Source organism: Tamandua tetradactyla, chromosome 16, assembly GCF_023851605.1.
Source record: "Tamandua tetradactyla isolate mTamTet1 chromosome 16, mTamTet1.pri, whole genome shotgun sequence".
Lineage (NCBI taxonomy): Eukaryota > Metazoa > Chordata > Mammalia > Pilosa > Myrmecophagidae > Tamandua > Tamandua tetradactyla.
This window is the reverse complement of record NC_135342.1, coordinates 12881801-12903962: the sequence shown is the minus strand read 5'-3', so window position 1 is coordinate 12903962 and position 22162 is coordinate 12881801. Positions and strand designations below refer to the sequence as shown.

The window sequence follows — 22162 nt, the reverse complement described above, 5'->3', positions numbered from 1 at the left end:
GTTCTCTGTGTAGATAGGCAGAACTCTGTCTACACAGCTCCCCACGTGCTCTTTTTGGCTTATTCAAATATCCTTCCTGCCTCATGCTGACATTTAATTAACCCTGGACTACACTGTGCCATGTGTTTTACCTATATGATCATAATTACCCCCAAAAAAACCCAGGAGGTGGGCATTGCACCCATTTTCCACCTGGAGAAACTAAGTCAGAGAGGCTTAGTGAGTTGCCCAAGGTCACACAGCAGAGAGGGGATTCTTCCCCATGACCCTTCTTCCCAGCACATTCGATGGTTTTCACTTTACAGAGCACCTAATGGAGTCGCATAGACCCGGGTCCCAAGTTGCCTCTGTGCTTGTGAAGGTTACTTCTCTCTGAGTCTCAGTTTCTTCATGTGGTAATGGGGATAACATGACTCTACCAGGGTTGGGGTTTTTTGTTTGTTTTTTTTAAAAAACTTTTTTTATTAATTAAAAAAAATTAACCAACAAAACATTTAGATATCATTCCATTCTACATATACAATCAGTAATTCTTAATATCATCACATAGTTGCATATTCATCATTTCTTAGTACATTTGCATCGATTTAGAAAAAGAAATAAAAAGACAACAGAAAAAGAAATAAAATGATAATAGAGAAAAAAAAGACTATACATACCATACCCCTTACCCCTCGCTTTCATTTACCACTATTTCAAACTGAATTTATTTCAACATTTGTTCCCCCTATTATTTATTTTTATTCCATATGTTCTACTCTTCTCTTGATATAGTAGCTAAAGGGAGCATCAGACATAAGGTTTTCACATTCACAGAGTCTCATTGGGAAAGCTTTATCATTGTTCAATCATCATCAAGAAACATGGCTACTGGAACACAGCACTGCATTTTCAGGCAATTCCCTCCAGCCTCTCTGCTACATCTTGAACGACAAGGTGATATCTACTTAATGCGTAAGAATAACCTCCAGGATAACCTCTCAACTCTGGAATCTCTCAGCCATTGACACTTTATCTCATTTTACTCTTCCCCCTTTTGGTCGAGAAGGTTCACTCAATCCCTTGATGTTAATTCTCAGCTCATTCTAGGGTTTTTCTCAGTCCCTTGATGCTGAGTCTCAGCTCATTCCAGGATTTCTGTCCCACGTTGCCTGTAAGGTCCACACCCCTCTACCAGGGTTGTTTTGAGAAATGAAAATAAAGCGCTTAGACTGCCTCACACATGCTAAGTATTTTACAACGTGATCATTATTATTTATCAGCTCTCTCGTCCCTTTTTCTGAGAGACTAAAGCTGTGGGTTGACGTGTAAGGAGAGATTGGACGCGTCGCATGGGGAGGGTCTCCAGTGATTGTCATTAGACTCAGGCAATCTCATAACCCCTCCTCACTGGACCAGAATTGCAGTGCGCATGCGCTTCGAGAAGCCGGAAACGCTTCCGCCCCTATGGATGGAGACTCATGTGAACCGGAAGTATACCTGGACGGAAAGGTGCCCAGTTCAGCACCAAGTAGGGTAGGGGGGCGTTAGAGAGGCCGCGAAGTTTGGGAAGAGAACTGCTGGATGTGAAGGGCACCGGCGTAGCCTGACGACTTCGGCGCCTGTCCGGTCAGCCCCTGGTTGTACAGGGACTCATGCCTCGCCTCCCTCCTTGGGTGATGGTCTCGCCCGATTCCCGTACTCTTTTGCCACTCCAGGACATACCATGTTTTCCAGCAAAGGGATGGCGGGGGTGGCGAAGGGACTCGGCGGGCGAGACCATTGTCGCGGTCGGGGGAAAATGCCGGGGGTAAGGCGATTATACGGCTGGAGGAGGAACTTAGGGGGCTTCGGGAAACCTAGTTTGAAGGGTAGGATAGTATCTGGAAGACCTTTGTCAGGAAAAGGGGCGAGGCCTGTGGTGGGTGAGTTCACTGGGTGGCAGGTGGGAGGTGGGGTGGGCGAGTTCATCGTGTGTCCGAATAAAGGAATGCCATTGATTGGAAGAGGCCACTTTGTTTATGGGGGGGGGGGTTGGGAGAGTCACCTCTGCGTGTGTGTGAATGGGAACGGTACCAGTTGGATTGATAGGGGACAGTCAGTGTGTGTGGGTGATGGGCTTTCACTTGTGCCTTGAAGCAGGCACTGGATTGCGACAGACTTTGGGAGTATATAGCAAATTTAGGGCAGGTGCGAATACCCATGTTGGAAGAGTTAAGGACCTACGTGCAAAAGGAGGGGCTGCGCGTTGGAATGTGAAGTCCACAGGCAAATACATCAGAAGTGAAGCTGGAGAGTATGGGGATGGGGGAGTGAGGATATCAAAAGGGCCTGGCAGCCCGCTGTGGGGATAGGCTCTGCCCTAGGGGCACCATGAAAGTCGGGGGAGTGTCAGCTCCAGGTATAGAGAGACCTGGGGTCCTGTGGAGGATGGACTGGAGGGGGAGAGGCCAGAGATGAGGCTGGGCAGATGGTCTAGACAGGAGAGGAGGAGGCCTAAGTTGGAGCTGAGGTGTGGGGACAGCGAGGAGGAGACATGGTTACAGGGCATGGGGACTGATGGGACTTGTGGGGTGGATGAGAACAGCTCCTGCAGGTCTGTCCCCGTGACTGGGTGGACAGGAAGGCCATCCACAGATAGGAACTGGGGAGGATGAATGAGTTTGAGGGAAACCCTGAGGTCAGTATGGAAGCGGTGAGTATGAGTGTCTGCTGGTTTCTGGAGGAGCTCAGAAGAGAGGTCATGGTACTGTTAGCTGTGCTTGGTCATTGGTACTGTGAGGGTGAATGAGACAGCTGGGCAGAGGGAAGTCAAAGGAGGCAGAAACAGGCTCAGTGGCCTTGGCTCCAAGGGCCTCAAACAGTAGGTTGCGGAGCTTAGTTTTCCTTCTAGGCGTAGGTGGGGTGCCGTTGGCAAGCCATGAGCTGGGGAGAGAAAGGGTCAGAGCTGGATGATAGAAAGACTCCTCTGGGGCCACGTGAGGGGTGGAATGGAGGTGAGCAAGCTGATGTGTGTGTGTGTGTGTGTGTGTGTGTGTGTAAGGCTGCGTGTGTGTGTAAGGCTCAGTGCTGACCGGCATGAGCTGGGGTCAGGGATGTGGGGTGAACCGTGTATAGTTGGTGATTGAGGCCCTGGGACTATCCCCCATCCCTTGTAGGAGGTTCCTGGAGAAAGACGGTCTCCTGGGATTCTGGCCTTGGTGACCAGGCCGATGGTAAGACCTGAGAGGAGAGCTCCCTGCCACCTGCCTGAGATTCACCTTCTCTCTCCCTCAGTCCCCTTTACCCCTTCCTCACAGCCTGGAGCTGTCCAACAACAGTTCCACCTCACCCCCACCTCCACGTCCTGGGCCTAAAGGCCGGGCCAGGGGCAGAACCCATCCCATGAAGGCGGGAGATGGAGAAGTGGGTCTTGGAGAACCCCCAAACTGTCGGGGCTTGGATTCATCTCATCTGAGGACAGTCCGTGACGAGCCTGAGATCCAGGCAGAAGAGGTGAGTTTCTCTCCTCGGGGAGAAGTGGCTCTGCATAGAAATAAAGTTTCAGGGAGTTGTAAGCACGAATCTCTGCCTAACTCTGTCCTGACTCTGTGCCTTGGGCAGTGCCACCCTGCCCAAGCCTCATTTTCTGCTTGTTGGTTGTTGTAGGGATGCCGAGAGATGGTGTCCAGTGCAGAACAGTTGCAAATCAGTGTGTACCTTGTTTCTGGATCTAGCCCAAGAGGCAGTGGTGGCTGAACAATCACGCTGGATCTGAGACTTCATAGGCATTTTAGAAAATGCCAGCCCCCTCACTTCCTCCTCCCCTTGCATCTTGCTCAAATGTCAGCTTTTTGGTGAGCCTCCCCAAGTCACCCCCTTTAAAATGGCACCCCCATCCCACCCCTGGCATTTCCTATCCCTTCCCCACCCCTGCTTCATTTCTTATTTTTTTAAAAAGTGAAACTAGTGTCTTCAAGTTAGTTTTAATGAAAATATATATTTTTATGCTAGCTCACAGTAATGAATACTCCTCTATGGAAGCTGGTTTTCAGGAATTTGTTTTCAAGAAAACCATTATATGTCAGCTCATTTTAAATTATTATGTACAAGTCAGTTTTCATGAAAACTGTTGCTTTCAAGCTAGTTTTGATGAAAACTCATATGACATACTTAACATTTTATTTATTTTTTTATCTGCCTGCCCACACTAGATGGCAGGGAGTCTGCCTGTTTTGGACACTGTTTTATCGCCAGAATCTAGAGGAGTAGGTTAGCACCTGGCAGGTAGTTGGGTGAAGAGTGGTTCGGGAATCTGTTGGGCAAGATGCTCGTGTGTAGGCACTTTTGACCAGCCTGCCCTGGCGATTCGATGTGGGTGCTCTGAGGGCCACACTCTGGTCCGGCCCAATCCCCTCATTTCTCAGATGAAACAGAGTTTCAGGGAGGCCTCTCTCCTTCTCCGAATTCACACAGCATGTGTATAGCAGTGGAGACAGCCTGGCTTGGGTCCCAACCCAGGAGGGGCCAGTCACTGCTAGGTGCCATTGGAATCTCTCCTGCCTCTCTCTGGGCCCTTGGGTCCCCAGTTGGGGGTTCATCATTACAAAGGGGCAGAGTAGTGCTGTTCAAATCCCAGCTCTGCCTCTTACTGGTTGGGTGATCTTATCTAGATTTCTTAACCTCTCTGTGCTTCAGTTTTCTCCTCTGTCCAGTAGGGATAATAAAGCCTCCATCTCACAGAGTGAGTTTCCAATGAGTTAATCCTACATAAAGTGTTCAGAACAGTGCCTGGCATCCTCTAAAGTGTCCAGTAAATGTTAGCTGATCGCGTGATCTCTAACACTGTAGCTAAAGGGTCTGTAAATACACTGAGGAGGTGGTAGAGTGTGGTGTTGGTGAGGGCTGGTTTTAAATCCCAACTTTGCAGATATGAATCCTGGTTCTTTCATTTCCAACCTAAGTGATCTTGGGCAAATGACTCATCCTATCTGAGCCCCAGTTTCCCTGGAGATGAGCAGGTAATGGTGAGCACTCAGTATAGTACCTAATATACAGAAAGTACTAAATAAATGACAGATAAACTGTTTATGTCGTTTTTTAAAAGACTTTATTGTAATAACATATATAATTCAAAATTTCCCATTTTAACCACTTTCCATGGTATTAATTAGATTCACGATATTGTGCTATCGTCACCAGCATCCACTCCTGAAACTTTTTCATCATCTCAAACAGAAACTCTGCACCCATTAAACAATGACTCCCTATTCCCCACACCCTCTGACCCCTAGTAACCTGTAATCTGCTATTTGTCTCTATGAATTTGCTTATTTTATGAATTTCATATTAGCAAGATCACCAAATAAACTGTTTTTTTTTTCCCAAGCAATTTTTATTCACACACCATACAATCCATCCGCAGATAAATTTTTTTATTAGCAGTGTGCCCCCTATGTTTGGAGTCTCAGCAGCAAATGGCATGTATTAGCTTCCTTTTGCAGCTGTAACAAATAACCACCAACTTGGTGGCTTAAAAGAACACACATTTATTTTCCTAGAGCCTGGAGGTCAGAAGTTGGAAATCAGTTTCAGTGTGCTGAAATCAAGGTGCTGCCTCCAGAGGCTCTAGGGGGGCAGCCCTTTCTTTGCCTTTTCTAACTTCTAGAGCTGCATTTCTTGACTCGTGGGGCCCCTTCCTCCATCTCCAGCGCCAGCAGCATATTGCTTTGTTGCCTTTTGTGTGAATCTCCCTCTGCTTCCCTGGTATTGGGCATTACATTTGGGGCCATTTGCACATTCCATGATAATGTCCCCATCCCCAAATCCTTAATTTAATTCATATCTGCAAAGACCCTGTTACCATGTAAGGTAATGGTTGTAAATTCTACAAATTAGGACCTGAGTATCTGTGGGGGTCATTATAAAGGCTAATTCAAATTTCCTTAGGCACACAAAAAAGGTAATTTATTGCTTCGCCTAAACAAGAAGCCAGCCATTTTGGGAACAGACTATGGGGGGCCAGAGCTGAGACTGGGAGACTAGGGAGAAAGCAGGTGCAATGGCCAGGAAAGAGAGGATTTTTACTTAGAGGAAGCTGGTGGCTGTGGAGATGGTAAGTGAACTGAGTCTGGGTTTATTTTTAAGATAGGCCAGGCAGGTTTACCCAGGGATGGGTTGAGGGAGTGCGAGAGAGGTGTCAGGTTTTTGCCCTGAGCACCTGGAAGGAAGGAAACACTGCCTTTTGCTGAAATGAAGAGTCAGGTGGAGAGCGTATGGTGGAGGGTCCAAATTTCGGCATTACCCAGTGAATCCACTTCACCGTTCCGGCAGGGAGGTCTCGTTATCTCCCCATTTGACAGACGAGGCTGCTGAAGCCCCAAGCCCGGCGGGTTAAGCCCCATTCTCCTGATCCCCCAGGCGCCCGGAGGAGCCGACGCAGAGGCTCCGGCCCTGGTGCAGCTCATCGATGAGCACGGGGCCTACTCGACGGCGCGCCTGGTCTCGGACCGGGTGGCTGAGGCGGGCTCGCTCCAGGACAGCCCGGAGCCGCGCGCGGGACTGGCGGGGCCCAGGCCATTCGGCTGCGCGGCCTGCGGCAAGGCCTTCAAGCGCGCGTGGGAGCTGCTGAGCCACCAGGTGGTGCACACGGCGGCACGGCCCTTCCGCTGCGGCCTGTGCGCGGCCGCCTTCAAGCGCCACTCGGACTGCAAGAGCCACCGGCTGGTGCACAGCGACGAGCGGCCGCACCGCTGCGACGCCTGCGGCAAGCGCTTCAAGCGCCCCAGCAACCTGCAGGTGCCGAGCGGGAGGGGCAGAGCCGCAGGGGCGGGGTCTGAATAGAGGGGCGGGGCAAGGAAACCGGAAGTGGGGCCCTGGGGAGGGGGCGGGGCCCTGGATGGGAGGTGGGGCTTGCAGGCCCTAGGGAGAACTGGGCGCTTGCCTGGAGGTGGAGATAGGAGGGGCTAGATGGCCGTGGAGGTCTCCTAGGACTTGGGAATGGCAGGGAAAGGTGAGGGGAGAGGCCTAGAGTAAGGCCTGCCAGTGAGGAAAGTGGCAGTGTGGATGGCCGTGCCATAATAGGATAGGGGGATGGGTTTGCGAGGCGGGTGAAAAGGGGTCCGATTTGGAGGGAGAGGGCACTGGTGAGGGGAAAGTATGGCCCGGGCTGGGAGTGGGCTGAGTTGTGCTGAGGCGGATGGGAGGAAAGGAAAGGTTCTGGAGTCGGCCCGGAGGCAGCTCTGCCCTTGGATCTCTTGGATCCCTCAGGTTACAGGGCGCTGCTTGGACCCTGACCTGGCTGCACCCCTCCCCATAGGGCCGGGGGACATGACTTCTGGGGAAGGAACCTTGGAGTTTCCTATTCAGGGAGCTCCGAGCTGCGTCCAGGGCCTGGTCCACCACCCCACTGTGTACGCGGTGGGCCGGAGGGGTGACAGGGTGGCTCGGATTTGGGGCTGGGCTGTCCGTGTGTGTGTATGTGTGTGTGTGTGTGTGTGTGTGTGTGTGTGTGTGTGTGTGTGTGTGTGTGTGTGTGTGTGTCTCCCTCGAGTCGTGGGAAGAGAAGGGAGATGGGTCCAGGCCACCTCTTTCAGGTAGGGAACTCCGAGGATTCCAATGCTTTTTAAATTTGAACTGGCCTTTCAGGTTTGTCATAGTCTTTTGTTGACAAAAGGTGGAGGATATAACCTAATTTAATAGCTTGTTGGCCAATCATTAAAAAAAAAAAAAAACTGTTTAGACACCTGGTACGTGGGCCTCCATTTGGTCTCTTGCCCTTGAACATGCAAGGAACAGGTGAATGTATCTGGAGGGGTGTGACACTCTGTCCTGTCCCCAGGAGCACCGGCGCATCCACACCGGCGAGCGCCCCTTCCCGTGTCGGTCCTGCCCGAAGCGATTCAAGACGCCTTACGAGCTGCACCGCCATGAACCGCTCCACGCCCCTTCGCGGCCCTTCGCCTGCGCGGACTGCGGCAAGGCCTTCGCGGCGGGGCCGGCCTTGCTTCTGCACCGTCGGCAGCACTGCGAGGACAAGCCCCACGCGTGCGGGGAGTGCGGCAAACGCTTCACGTACGGGCATAGCCTGCGGGTGCACGAGCGTGTGCACACGGGCGACCGGCCCTTCGTCTGCCCGCTGTGCGCCAAGGCCTTCAAGCAGTCCAATGCGCTCGCCTCGCACCACCGCGTGCATTCAGGCGAGCGACCCTACCGCTGTGCCACCTGCGGCAAGGCCTTCAAGCAGTCGTCCTACCTGGCCATCCACCAGCGCGCGCACACGGGCGAGCGGCCCTACCCCTGCGAGGCTTGCGGCAAGGCCTTCTCCAGGCCCTCGCTGCTGCTGCAGCACCGCCGCGTGCACAGCCCTGTGCGCCCTTATGCCTGCCGCTTCTGCCCCAAGCTCTTCAAGGACCTGGCCTACCGCGCAGTCCACGAGAAGGTGCACACAGGAGACACGCCCTACAAGTGCAGCGTCTGCAGCAAAGGCTTCGCACATCCCAGCAACCTATTGCAGCATCAGAGGGTCCATCGGGATGGATGAGGGCATGGGCACCAGGAAGTCGGGGGGCTGAGGATGGCACAGGTTCTCTGGAGCTGTAGTGGGAATTTGGGGAGGAAGGTTAGCCGTGTTCAGTTGAGTCACCGTCTGTGGCAGCACAGTGGGTTGAAACTATCCGCAGTGACATAGCTATGCCTGTTCTAGAGCTGGGCTAGCTCTAGCCACATGTGGCTGTTTAGCATTTGACATTTGGCTGGTGTAACAGCAGATGTGATTTTTTTACGTGTAATTTTAAATTTTGAAATAGTTTCAGACTGACATAATGTTGCAAAAACAGAACAGAGACTTCCCATGCACCCTTCATCCAGCTTCTCCCAATGACGGTACCTTAGAAAACTACCATGCAATGTCAATACCGAGAAATTAATGTTGGTTCAATACTGTTCACTCAGGTTGAGATCTCATTTGAATTTCACCAAAAATTTAAGTGAATTTTAAATTTTATTTAATTTTAATTAACTTAAATAGCCACAGGGGGCTAGCTGCCTCCAAACTGGGCAGCAGAAGTGAAGGACATGAAGACTCCAGCAGGGAGGCTTCCCCGGCAGCCGTTTGTGACATTTTAAGAATCGCACATGCCCATGTGAGCCATGAAATATTCTTAAGACTTTGCAAAGGGCCTTGAACAAAACCATTGGTGTTGAAGTCCTCCTCAGGGAGAGGACTTCCCATTGGTGGCTTGTGGCATTTTAGGGACATCTGGGTTTAACCACAAATGCAGGTGGGAGCTGTCGAGTATATTAACCCTCCTGGATGTGGCCTTGCACATGGACCATTGATGATGAGGGCTCCCTGGTGGTGTTTGTCACGGGGCCTGGGACAGATGCCACAGATGGCTTGGCTTTAACAACAGGAATGTATCCTCTCGTGGTTTGGAGGTTAGACGGTCAGAATCAGAGTCTCAACAGGCCATGGAATCCATAGCATTCAGATTTGTAGGGTTCCTTGATTTGTATATCTGCCTCCATCGTGTTGCGGTCTCTTTCTCCTTATATCTGATCCTTGCATTTCGGCGGAATTCTGGATTCTGTGTCCAGTTTCCTTTGCTTATGAGGAGTACAGCAAAATGGATTAGGGCCTGCCCCAATTCAATTTGGCCTCATCTAAATAGAATTTTCGAAGATCCTATTCACAAATGAGTCCCACACTCTAACTAATTGAAAAGTCTTCAACAGTCCTCTTTATTTGGGTTTACACACACACCCTGACATACTTTAACATATTCAAAGATACTGTTTACAAAAGGGTTCGCATCCACAGGACAGTGGCAGAACGGTGGTTAGGATTTGCACATGTCCTTTTGGGGTTGGGGGGTTGGGGTAGGGAGTAGACATGATTCAATCCCCAACAATCACATTTTAAGACTTTTCATATCAGCTGCGTGGCTACCTCTTCCATAAGGATACTCTAGGATATAACCCTGCAAATATAGCACACCGAAACTGTTGATGCTGACATCTCCAGGTGGCGATTTCTGGCATCTTAAGAACATTTAGCTACAGATGTTAATGTGGCCTGCATGGTCCCGTCTGATTGGCTTCTCCTTGAGCCTCCCCTTTCAGATCAATGTGTGGTGGTTTCCAGACCATCCACAATGTCCCCTGCCACCCCAGAGGTAGGTCTATGGACCCGACTTTTCAGTGGAGACCCTCCTGCTCCTTGCCTTACAGATAGCTGGAAGTATGATGAGATGGTGGCCAAGGTGGTGTCCAGATCATCTGAGTTGCCCCGTCCATCCCAGTCCCAAGATCAGCTCTGCAGATGCTATTTGTTTTAGTCTGCCAAGGCTGTCAACACACCAGAGATGGACTGGCTTTAATAAGGGGACTTATTTAGTTTAAAATTTACAGTTCTCTAGAGGAAAGAGTTAGCTTTCATCTGAGGCTCTCTGTTACAAGGAAGGCACACAGCGATGTCTGCTGGCCTTCTCTCCTGGCTTCTGGGTTCCAGTGGCTTTCCCAAGGGCGATTCCTTTCTGCATCTCCAAACATCTGGGGTGAGCTGTGAGTGCTGAGATGAGGTATGCTGAGCTGCTTGGAATGTGCTGTGTTGATCTCGCTTCTGACCTCTCTCTTTTAAGCCTCCAGCTAATTAGATTAAATATCACTCATTGTGGAAGGCACGCCCCTTAGTTGACTGTGGATGTAATCAGCCATAGGTGAATTTCACATGCCAATGATTCAAGTTCACAGCAACAGAACAACAGGATATCATCACCTGGCCAAGTTGGTGCCTGAACGTAATTATCACAGTAATTTTTAAGCATGTAATATCCATCCTAGGTGCCATTTTGCTGGTGCTACAGACTTACCCTTGGTTCTGTGGAATTTTCCAGAACATCTATATTGTCTCCCACCTGCCCACAACCCCGTCAGTGAAAAAAGACATTTCACCTAGATTGACTGCCCAAGACATGGTTAATATCCTCTTCTTGGCTCATCTGTGGACTCAGTAAGAACAAGTAGTAGCTCCGACAGCCCACTCACAAATATCTCCAGCAGGCATTGACGGTCCCCTTTGGTCTGGTAAAAAGCATGGACTCTAAAGCCAGATCATCTAGATTCAAATCCTAGCTCTGCCACTTGTGACGCTGGCCAAATTACTTAACCATTTTGTGCCTCATTTTTTCCTTCTATTCATGAAAATAATAATGGTACCTCCTCTGAGGGGTCTGCTGAGGAATATATCAGTTAATATATGTGAAACACTTAGAACAGTGCCTGGAGCCCTATCCTATTTACCTGCTGTTTAGCAGCTGCAACTTTCTGCTGACCTACAGCTAGTGGTCTCACACTGTTTCTTTTATGGACTGACCTTTTGTCCCATACCTATACCAATCTTCTGAATGCTAGCTCTGAAATCCTATCTACTTTCTGTGGCCCCTATTCTCTATATCTTGGGCATCTGGAACTAGGTGGAGATGGTACTGGTCCTCTACACACCTGGAAGTCCACTGCAGTGACTTTGCTCCTCAAGACCGTTTCCTCCTGTGTATTGATTAGGAAATCCCAAAAGACAGCATCCAGGCTTCTTCTGTCTTGTTCTGTCATCCCTTAGGGCATTTCACTCATTTCTGTTTATGAAGATGGTTGCCATGGTATCTGCCCAGTCTACATTCCATCTAGCAAGAAGGGAGGAGAGGGAAAATGGAAGAGTCTTACTTTGTCTTTGAAGGCACAATGTAAAAGTTGTCCATATCACTGCTGTTCACTCTCTGTTGGCCAGAACGTAGTCCCTATGATAGCAATGGGCTGAGAGTCTAGGATATAGAGTCTTTATTTTGAGTAGGGCCGTGAATCCAGGTAACACACAAGAGATTCGTGTTGTGCCCTGTTCAGGTAGCATGAGGGCAGGTCATTGAGTTGAATGGTCAAGAAGATGTTCAACTGGTCTCCACTGCATGCAACCCTAAGTTCTTGCTCCCCCATAAGGAATTAAGAGAGGGGAAAGCTCTTCTTTATGAATCTGTCCAGTTAATTCTCAGATGGGAAGTGGGAATTGTGTGATACCGAGTCTGCTGAGCTCGTGCTTTGTAGTAGGTCACGCTAGGACCGGAAGTCCAGTCCCAGCTCCTGCTGATTCTCTGACATTGAACTGTGAGGATAATGTTTTTTTAATTCTCATCTCTGGGTCTTGATATCCAGTTCTGGGAAAACAGCACCCTGCTGCATCCTATTTTGCAGACGAATAACTTTTTTAGTTTCCTGTCTGCTAAAACAAATACCACACAGTGGATTGGCTTAACCAATGGGAATTTATTGGCTCATGGCTTTGAAGCTAGGAGATGTCAAGTCAACATCAAGACAATTCTTTCTCCCCGAAGACCAGCATTCTGGGGTTGACTGCTGGTGATCCTTGGTCCATAATTTTCTGTCATACGGCAATGCATGTGGCAGTCCGTCCCGGCTTCTCGGTTCCATTCACTTCCAGCTTCTTCCTGTGGCTTTCTCTCTGTATGTCTAAATTTCATTCTGCTTATAAAGAACTCCAGCATTAAGATTAAGACCCATCCTGAGTGAGTTGGAACACATCTTCACTGAAGTAACCTCATCACAAGGTCTTATTTACAGGACTGGGTTAAGAACATGTTTTTTCTGGGGTACATATCTCCAGGCCACCATAGTCACTGAGACTGAGGTTGGAGCTACCAAAAGTCTTTTGAAATATGTGTGGTTGAGCCAAAAATGAATTCAAATCCTTGGAGTCGAGCTCTGTGACGAATGCTGATAAAAAGAAATCCTTCCTTAGACCCACCATAGGGTCCTCAAAGACACGAAACTCATCACGCCTGCCAGTTCTACATGCCAGTCACCCTGGGAAGATATAGGAAACTGAGGACCAGAGTGAGGACTTGGGGGTAGGCCCAAGTAGCCTCTTACATTGAGGGACTGGGAGAAGGGAGGGAAGGAAATGATAGTTTGATTCACTGTACCATTTGCTTTTATTTTCAGCTAAGTCGTAAACTCCCTGAAGAGATTTTGAAGATGATCTTTACCAAACCTAGCTATCTTTAAAAATAGCAAGAGATGCAAGAAGGAATTTATATCTGGCTTAATATAAAACAGCTGATTTCTTTAGCCATTTATTCTTAGAATCTGTGGCAATATGTGTTGTTTTATTGGAGGATATGAAGAATAGCTGGCCTCCCACAGATATGTACATGGAAAGGGGAGGAGCATTGTTTAGCCTTTTCAGTAATTTGACACTTCTGGTGGTTTGGAATTGGATGTACCCCAAAAAGTATATGTACCCCAGAAAAATCCATTCCTGTGGGCGTGAACCATTGCAAGTAAGACCTTCTGATGAGGCTACTTCAGTAAAGGTGTTTCCCGCCTCAATCAGGATGGATCTTCATCCCATTACTGGAGTTCTTAATAAGAGAATGAAATTTAGACACAAGAAAGCCACGGAAGCAAGAAGCTGAAATCAACAAAATGCAGAAAGAAGGGAGGGGCTAGCAGATACTGCCATGTGATAGAGGAGCCAAGAATCACTAGCAGCTGGCCCCAAAATGCCAAATTTTGGGAAGCATTGCCTGGATGACACTTGATTTGGACATTTTCCCATCCCTAAAACCATTTAAAAAAAAATACATTTCCATTGTTTAACCCAACCCATTTTGTGGTACTTGCTTGTGCAGCCTTGAAAACTAAAAGAGGGCTACATCAAAAGTCAAGTCATAATTTCTCAAAGGTTAACTGGCATGTACAATCTAAAACTATATCAATGGACTTATATTTTGTCCCAAGGTCTGTTTGGAACTTTAAATGGATCCTTTACTCAGGCATAATTTTGTAAGATCAGGCCTTGATCACTTGGAAAACATCAGTTTCCCAAGTTATATGAGATCCTCCACGTTGGCCCATTTCATTTTACAATATCAGAAAGTCACTATTCTAGTTTGCTAGCTGCCAGAATGCAATATACCAGAAATGGAATGGCTTTTTAAAAGGGAAATTTAATAAGTTACAAGTTTACAGTTCTAAGGCTGAGAAAATGTCCCAATTAAAACAAGTCTATAGAAATGTTCAATTTAAGGCATCCAGGGAAAGATACCTTGGTTCAAGAAGGCCAATGACATTCAATGTTTCTCTCAGCTGGAAGGGCACATGGTGAACATGGCGGTGTCTGCTGGCTTTCTTGTGGCTCTACAAAAGGTACTCTCTCCAAAATATTTCCTCTTTTAAAGGATTCCAGTGGATTCTCCACCTTCAATGGGTGGAGACACACCTCCATGGAAATTATCTAATCAAAAGTTACCACCCACAATTGGGTGGGTCACATCTCGATGGGAACAATGGAAATGCTCCCATCCAGCAATACTGAATGAGGATTAAAGGACATGGCTTTTCTGGGGTCCACCACAGACTCAAACTGGCACAGTCACATTTGTTCCTGTCTTCACTGATCTCATCAGAAAAGTCTTTAAGTCTTGGGAATCTGTCAAGCTCAAGGTAGCAGATACTGGATTTCAACTCGAAAGCTCAAATGTTATTACTGATGAAAAAAATGCTGTTGTTTTTCTTGAAGTGACAAGCTCATTTTGTTGATTTTCAAAACAATATCTGCTAAATACATAGTTTGTAATCACAATTTGTCAGTTCTTTTTTTTTTTTTTTTGTCTGTCAGTTCTTTCAGGTGCAAATAGTTTTCCATGAAAAGAGTAGTTGGTTCATTTCATAACTCAAGCGATTGCAAAACTACTTTTCCTAGAGACAGCTATCATACTTCCGTATTAGCAGATGGTTCTTATGCATCGCATTAGTTAGTCACACAATATTAAAAACAGGGGCAACATTTAATAAAATTAATGATGGTTATTTGGCTTCATAAGGACATTAAATTAAATTGGCTGTTTTTTTTCTCATTTTCTGGGAATGTTGTGGTGGTGGAGAGTATAATGACTGCTTTTCCAGTTTGCAGCACTGCCTTGATCTCTGCTAAGGTGCGTTCATTTTTATCCACCATTGCTTTTGCACCATCGGTTCCGATGTCAACATGGTTTTCCTACCTGTGATTGCTGCCAAACACTCAAAAGAGGAGATAAGCTCTCCATTAATAATGAACCACATCCATACTTTCATCCCTCCTTGGGGCAAACTGCAAACCCTGCAGATGAAATATTAACTCAGTCTTCGTGAAATATTAACTCAGTCTGCGGTCGTTTTCTGTGGCATATTTCTCAGGGACTGGAGCCTAACCATGCTTAACATTTTTTAATCCTTCTCTCCCTCTCTACATTCACTCTCTGCCCTCCGAACCTGTAACCCCCGTCTCTGTTCCCCCCTTCCCCCTCTTGTTGTAGACCGCCCATTTCCGTAGCTCACCACTAAACCGCAAGCCTTCCTGTTATTCTCTTCACTCCTCTATACCTAACCTAAGCCCTCAGCCTAGCAACTGCCTCCTGCCTTGTGTGATTGGCTGTCCCTTCCTGACGTGTGCGCCCAAGACTCCACCCCTCCCCGAGAGTACTTAAGCCCCACGCTTACCCCGCTCTGGGTCGTCCGAGCCCCGGGGTCTTCGGACCCCAGACGTCTCACTCCTCGGGTTCCCGGGTGGCCCATCCCGGAGTGTAACAATAAAAGCTTAAAACCCGCATCTGGCCTGAGTGACGACTTCTCGCGACCGCCGGCTGGGGAAAGCGCCGGCTCCAGCTTACCCAGGTTAATTCCTGCAAGCTCGCCCCAAACCCACCCAGTGTACCGGTCGCGCGGCCCGGCTGAAGCTATCAGCGGCAGTTTTCCCCCGAAGGAGACCGGAGACCGCTTGGGGACAACTCTCTAACTGCTATGGGTGAATTACCGAGCTCGGGGACGGGATCTAAGGCAGCGCCGAGGCTCAGCAGCAAGCTGCTGAGGGACCCAAAGACTTGAGCCTAATACCAATTGGTGGCACAAAGCTTCTTTATTGTTACATTGCAGGAGCTTAAGTGCTCGGGAGCTCAAGAGCTAAAAGGACCCCGAAGCTTGGTGAGCTTCGGGTTATATACAGTTTATGGAAGGGTGGAGTTAGGACATGGACTCCAGGGGAGGGTAGCCAATCACACACGCACGGGGACAGTTGCTAGGCTTAGGGCAGAAGTTAGGTATAGGGATAGAGTTGAACATAACAGGAAGGCTGTGGTTTTGTGGTGGGCTACGGAAATGGGCGGTCTACGACAAGAGAGGGGGAGGACAGTAAGTTAGATTGCAGGTATGGAGAGAATGTTAAGAAAAATATTGTTTAAATTTTTAAAGATGGCTAGGCTCCAATTCCCATAAATATGCCACACAGTCAAATGTCCATCTTGATGAAGTTGAACTGAAAGCGGCAGTCTATATAATAGAGTGTGATCCCATTTTTTGATGTTGCCTGATGACGGTTCTTAAAGCCCAGCCCTCCTTCCCCTTGGACCCCACATCTAGGGAAGCTGAGAGCTGCGGGGCCTCCCTCCTTTGCCCTACCCCCCAGGGGTGTTCAAACCACCCAAGTTTGCTCGTGAGAACCCTCACCCAGGCCCATCCCCTAAATGCCATAAAAATCCCAAGCCAGCATCTTTTCCTTGTTCTCATGCAGGAAGTACCTTGCCATACCTGAAAGTCTTTCTGTGAGTATTAAACCATATACCTGCTTGGTGTGCGTGAGTGGCCTCTTTGGTTGACATCTGAAACAGATTTGGGGTGGGGAGACCCCCTACCGCTGCCGCCACTGTCTCCGTATCAGAGGCGAGTGAGTCTGGGTGAAGGGAAAGGCGGCAGGTCCTTATCCAGGCAGAGGTAAGTCACTGATTTAACAAAAAACTTTCTGAAAATTGAGGTTTCTTTTCTTACAACTATAGCAACAAGTCTTACAATAGCCCACATTTTATAGTTAATATTTTCCAAGAATATGTATCGGTCCATGTTCCTTTCTTCCCAGGACTATTACTAGAACAATGTTTTTTTTTTTTTCTTTCTTTCTTTCTTTTCAGTTGTAGAACCTATTTCAGAGTTTGACATGGGTTACAATTCCATAGTTTTAGGGTTTTACTTCTAGCTGCTCTAAAATACTGGGACTAAAAGAGATATCAATTTAATGATGCAGCATTCATATTCATTTGTTAAATCCTATCTTCTCTGAATAACTCCGCAATCACCTTTGATCTTTCCATCCCTCTCTTTAGGGGTGTTTGGTCTATGGCCAATCTAACTTTTCCATATTGGATGGGGATGTCAGTAATATGGGGTAGATGGAACTATCCGGTGTTCTGGAGAGGCTGGGCCCTCTAGGTTGCAGGACTTATCTGGACCAGGGACCCATCTGGAGGTTGTAGGTTTCTGGAAAATTACTCTAGTGCATGGAACCCTTGTGGAATCTTTTATATTGCCCTCAGTGTACAACAATGGCTTTTTAAAACTTTTGAGGATTGGTTTTTAAAACCAACTAGACAATATGAAGAGTGTGAGGTCCTTCCCCTAATGAATGAACATACCCACACTCCAAATTGTAAACGTAACTTCAGAGGACTAAGGATCCTTGCTTTATAAACCTTCTCTGGCAATTGGCTGTCCACATTCTGCTTGAATACGTATACTGATGGAAAGCTCATTACCTCTAGAGACAGAAGTTACGCCTGTGAACTGGATTTTATTAGGCTTTACCAGTGGAAGTGGATTAAACCATATTAGCACATTTGACAGCCACGCCACACTGCTAATTTATGCTGATGAAATCCCCCCTTTCAATGTCCATGGAATAGCCCTTGGACTTCTTTTTGGGCTCACAAATTTAGACTTTACCCCAGGATATTTCTCCAGAGATTTGGAGGCAAGAATCATGTCATGTTCCTTTCTTTTCTCTAAAAAACCCAGCTTAGTTCATTTATGTCTTCCTCTCATGCTGTGACTTTTGATGATGGATATTTAGTTTGCTTCTACTTTTTCTCTATAGCACTAACAATACAATGAACTGTTTCTGTGCATTTCCTTATTAGATACATATGAGACTTTGTCTAAGGTGTATACATGGGAGTGGAATTGCTGATGCAATGATATGTACGTTGACGTTTTCCTGATACAGCCAAGTTATTCTCCAAAGTAGTAGGACAATTCCCATTTTACTACAAGTTTATGAGTCTCCATTGTTCCATACCCTCATTTAAACTTGATTTTGTCAGATTCCCTTATTTCCATCAGTACTGTGGTGCAAGTGATATCTCATTGTGGCTTTGATGTATATTTCCATGGTCACTAGGGAGTTTGAAAATTCTTATTTGCTGTACTTATAGGACACTTGTGTTTCCTTCTCTTTGAATTCATTATCCATATCATTTGTCCATTTCTCTATTGATTGCTTCTTTAATATATCCAGGAATAATCTTTTTTTTCCAAATTTGGAAATATTATATAACCTTTTAAATTTCCAATGTAGTATAAAGTGTATTATTTGATATACCAGGATTTTAATATTTGAACCTGACTTTAAAGAATGTAATTATGCAATTTTAATTCCTATGGTGATGAATACAAATTCTTGAAGGGAATAAAAAAGAGAATTTAAGGCATAGGATACTTGGATGCCATGAAATAATTTGATTTCTAAAATTATTACTGACTAGCTCAAACTTTTAAAATGCAGTATTAAAAGTTTTCAATTGAAATATATTTGTTATGTGTAAATCAATTTAAAAATTGGCATACTTTTAATATGGTTTGTGTAAAATCCAGATAATGCAATTAGAGTTCTTTTTTTTGTTTTTTTATTGATTGATTCTTTTATTAAACAAATATTTGTTGAGCATATACTATGCATCATTGATTGTTTCATGTGTTGAGGATAGAATGGTAGAAAAACAAAAAAATACAAAACAAAACAAAATGTGACCTTGTAGAACATACAGTCTAGTTAAAAGAGATGGAAAATTAAATAAATATGCAAAATAACCACTGTTATGTTATTGTGAGAAGGCTTGGAGCTGCTCACATCTAAGGATTACATACTTTTTTAAAAAATTTTTTTATTAATTAAAAAAAATTACAGAAAGAAACACAAACATTCCCAATATGTGATCATTCCATTCTACATATATAATCAGTAATTCACAATATCATCACATAGCTGCAGATTCATCATCCTGATCATATATTAGAACACTTGCATCAATTCAGAAAAAGAAACAAAAATACAACAGAAAAATAAAATAAAAATAGAAAAAAAAAACCATACACACCATACCCCTTACTCCTCCCTTTCATTGATCACTAGCATTTCAAACTAAATTTATTTTAACATTTGTTCCCCATATTATTCATTTTTATTCCATATGTTCTACTCGTTTGTTGACAAGGTGGATAAAAGGAGCATCAGACACAAGGTTTTCACAATCACACAGTCACATTGTGAAAGCTATATCATTATTCAATCATCCTCAGGAAACATGGCTACTAGAACACAGCTCTACATTTTCAGGCAGTTCCCTCCAGCCTCTCCATTTCCTCTTAGATAACAAAGTGATAATTACTTAATGCATAAGAACAACCTCCAGGATAACCTCTGGACTCTGTTTGGAATCTCTCAGCCATTGACACTTTGTCTCATTTCAGTCTTCCCCCTTTTGGTTGACAACGATTTTCTCAATCCCTTGATGCTGGGTCTCAGCTCATTCTAGGGTTTTTCTCAATCCCTTGATGCTGAGTCCAAGTTCATTCTCGGATTTCTGTCCCACGTTTCTAGGAACGTCCACACCCCTGGGAGTCATGTCCCACGTAGACAGGGGAAGGGTGGTGAGTTTGCTTGTTGTGTTGGCTGGAGAGAGAGGCCACATCTGAGCGACAAAAGAAATTCTCTTGGGGGTGACTCCTAGGCCTAATTTTAAGTAGGCTTAGCCTATCCTTTGTGGGGTTAAGTTTCATATGAACAAACCCCAAGACTGGGGGCTCAGCCTGTAGCTTTGGTTCTCCACACTGCTTGTGAGAATATCAAGAATTCAACTTGGGGAGGTTGAATTTTCCCCATTCTCACCATTCCCCAAAGTGGACTTTGCAAATACTTTTCCGCTCACTGATCAAATCACTCTGGGATTCACTGGAGCATCACTCTGGACAAACCAACAAAATCTCATGTCTTACCCAAGGTTCCATGTACTTATGTTGCTCAACCAAGCTATCTACCTAAGTTATATTAGGAAATGCACTAGTCAAAATATAAATTTTGTACCAAATAAACATTTTTTGCTTTAGTCTCACACATAAGTTGAAATTTTAAAATATTAATTACCATTTATTTTCAGCACCCTGCAGTAATGACATTCCTTTGTTCTTCCTCATGCAAAATCATTTTTTAAATTTGTATATTTAGTCACTGTCATTATACACTCTAGGCAGTCCTAGATTTTACCATCTCAATCTTTGTCATCTATCTTTCTTTCTGATTTCATTTGTGCCCCCAGCCCTCCTCCCTCTATCATTCTCACATTCAGCTTCATTCAGTGTTTTAACATAATTGTATTACAGTTAGGTAGATTGTGCTGTCCATTTCTGAGTTTTTACATTCAGTCCTGCTGCATAATCTGTATCCCTTCAGCTCCAGTTACCCAATATCTTACCCTATTTCTATCTCCTGATGGTCTCTGTTTCCAACGAAATTCTCCAAGTTTATTCACTAATGTCAGTTCATATCAGTGAGACCATACAGCATCTGTCTTTTTGTTTCTGGCTAATCTCACTCAGCATAATGTCCTTAAGGTCCATTAATGTTGTTACATACTTCATAACTGTATTCTGTCTTACAGCTGCATAATATTCCATCCTATGTATATACCAGTTTGTTTAGCCACTCCTCTGTTGATGGACATTTTGGCTGTTTAAATCTCTTGGTAATTGTAAATAATGCTGCTATAAACATCGGTGTGCAAATGTCCATTTGTGTCCTTGCCCTCATGTCCTTTGAGTAGTGACAGCATATAGATGGGTCCCGTTCCCTAATCCATTCTGCCAGTCCATGTCCCCCGATTGGGAAGCTTAATCCATCAACATCAGTGTTATTATTGCCTGGGCTTTTTGCCTTTTGGCTTTTATATGTCCTTCTAATTTTCCTTCTTTTTACCTTTACTCATGGTCTTCCTTTCTACACTCTTCTCCACACCTCTCTCTTCTGCCTTCGTATCTGTCTCTAGTGCTCCCTTTAGTATTTCTTGCAGAGCTGGTCTCTTGGTCACGAATTCTCTCAGTGATTTTTTGTCTGAAAATGTTTTAATTTCTCCCTCATTTTTGAAGGACAATTTTACTGGATATAGAATTCTTGGTTGGCAGTTTTTCCTCTTTTAATAATTTAAATATATCATCCCACTGTCTTCTCGCCTCCATGGTTTCTGCTGAGAAATCTACGCATAGTCTTATTGGGCTTCCCTTGTGTGTGATGGATTGCTTTTCTCTTGCTGCTTTCAAGATTCTCTTTCTCTTTGACCTCTGACATTCTGATTAGTAAATGTCTTGGAGTACATCTATTTGGATCTATTCTCTTTAGGGTACACTGCACTTCTTGGATCTGAAATTTTAAGTCCTTCATAAGAGTTGGGAAATTTTCAGTGATACTTTCCTCCATTAGTTTTTCTCCTCCTTTTCCCTTCTCTTCTCCTTCTGGGACACCCACAACACGTATATTCTTGCGCTTCATATTGTCCTTCAATTCCCTGAGTCCCTGCTCATATTTTTCCATTTTTTTCCCTATAGTTTCTTTTTCTTGCCATATTTCAGATGTTCCATCCTCCAGTTCAGAAATCCTATGTTCTGTCTCTTGAAATCTACCATTGTAGATTTCCATTGTTTTTTTCATCTCTTCTACCGTGCCTTTTATTTCCATAAGTTCTGTGATTTGTTTTTTCAGACTTTCAATTTCTTCTTTTTGTTCTTTCCTTGCCTTCTTTATATCCTCCCTCAATTCATTGATTTGGTTTTTGATAAGGTTTTCCATGTCTGTTTGTATATTCTGATTTAAATGTTTCAGCTCCTGTATCTCATTTGAATTGTTGGTTTGTTCCTTTGACTGGGCCATATCTTCAGTTTTCCTAATGTGATTTATTATTTTTTGCTGGCGTCTAGGCATTTAATTACCTTAATTAGTTTATTCTGGAGATTGCTTGCACTTCTTTTACCTAGGGTTTTCTTGCTGGATGAATTTGTTGTCTCT

At 45.4% G+C, this 22162-nt stretch overlaps 2 protein-coding genes across 11 annotated transcripts in view; both read left to right on the top strand.

Annotated features, from left to right (window-relative positions):
• The first annotated feature begins 1293 nt into the window (after nucleotides 1-1293).
• On the top strand, nucleotides 1294-15128 carry LOC143658894 (uncharacterized). 6 transcript variants are annotated; one of them, XM_077131299.1, is made up of 4 exons: nucleotides 1294-1608; nucleotides 3256-3474; nucleotides 6379-6756; nucleotides 7799-15128. In XM_077131299.1, the coding sequence occupies exons 2-4, from the start codon at nucleotides 3364-3366 to the stop codon at nucleotides 8498-8500; spliced, it is 1191 nt and encodes a 396-aa protein (XP_076987414.1). In that variant the 5' UTR covers nucleotides 1294-1608; nucleotides 3256-3363; the 3' UTR covers nucleotides 8501-15128. The 6 variants fall into 6 exon arrangements, with proteins under 6 accessions (XP_076987414.1, XP_076987412.1, XP_076987409.1 ...); XM_077131297.1 differs by having other exon boundaries at nucleotides 3138-3474; XM_077131294.1 differs by having other exon boundaries at nucleotides 1294-1789; nucleotides 3279-3474.
• A 368-nt stretch (nucleotides 15129-15496) lies between these two features.
• The window catches only part of LOC143658893 (caspase recruitment domain-containing protein 8-like), a 32288-nt gene continuing 25622 nt past the window's right edge, over nucleotides 15497-22162 (top strand). Inside the window, exons 1-2 of one of the 5 annotated variants that reach the window (XM_077131289.1) lie at nucleotides 15497-15681; nucleotides 16574-16604. The gene's annotated coding sequence lies outside the window, so the exon portion shown is untranslated. Of the gene's footprint in view, nucleotides 15988-16040; nucleotides 16774-22162 lie in introns of those variants that run through there. The other 4 variants (XM_077131291.1, XM_077131290.1, XM_077131288.1 and 1 more) reach the window with 4 other exon arrangements.

Coding starts and splice junctions, on each gene's coding strand:
- LOC143658894 (XM_077131294.1), top strand. CDS start 1,635: ATGCCTCGCCTCCCTCCTTGGGTGATGGTCTCGCCCGATTCCCGTACT. Junction 1,790..3,278: donor GTCGGGGGAAAATGCCGGGG/GTAAGGCGATTA, acceptor CCTTCCTCACAG/CCTGGAGCTGTCCAACAACA. Junction 6,757..7,798: donor AGCGCCCCAGCAACCTGCAG/GTGCCGAGCGGG, acceptor TCCTGTCCCCAG/GAGCACCGGCGCATCCACAC.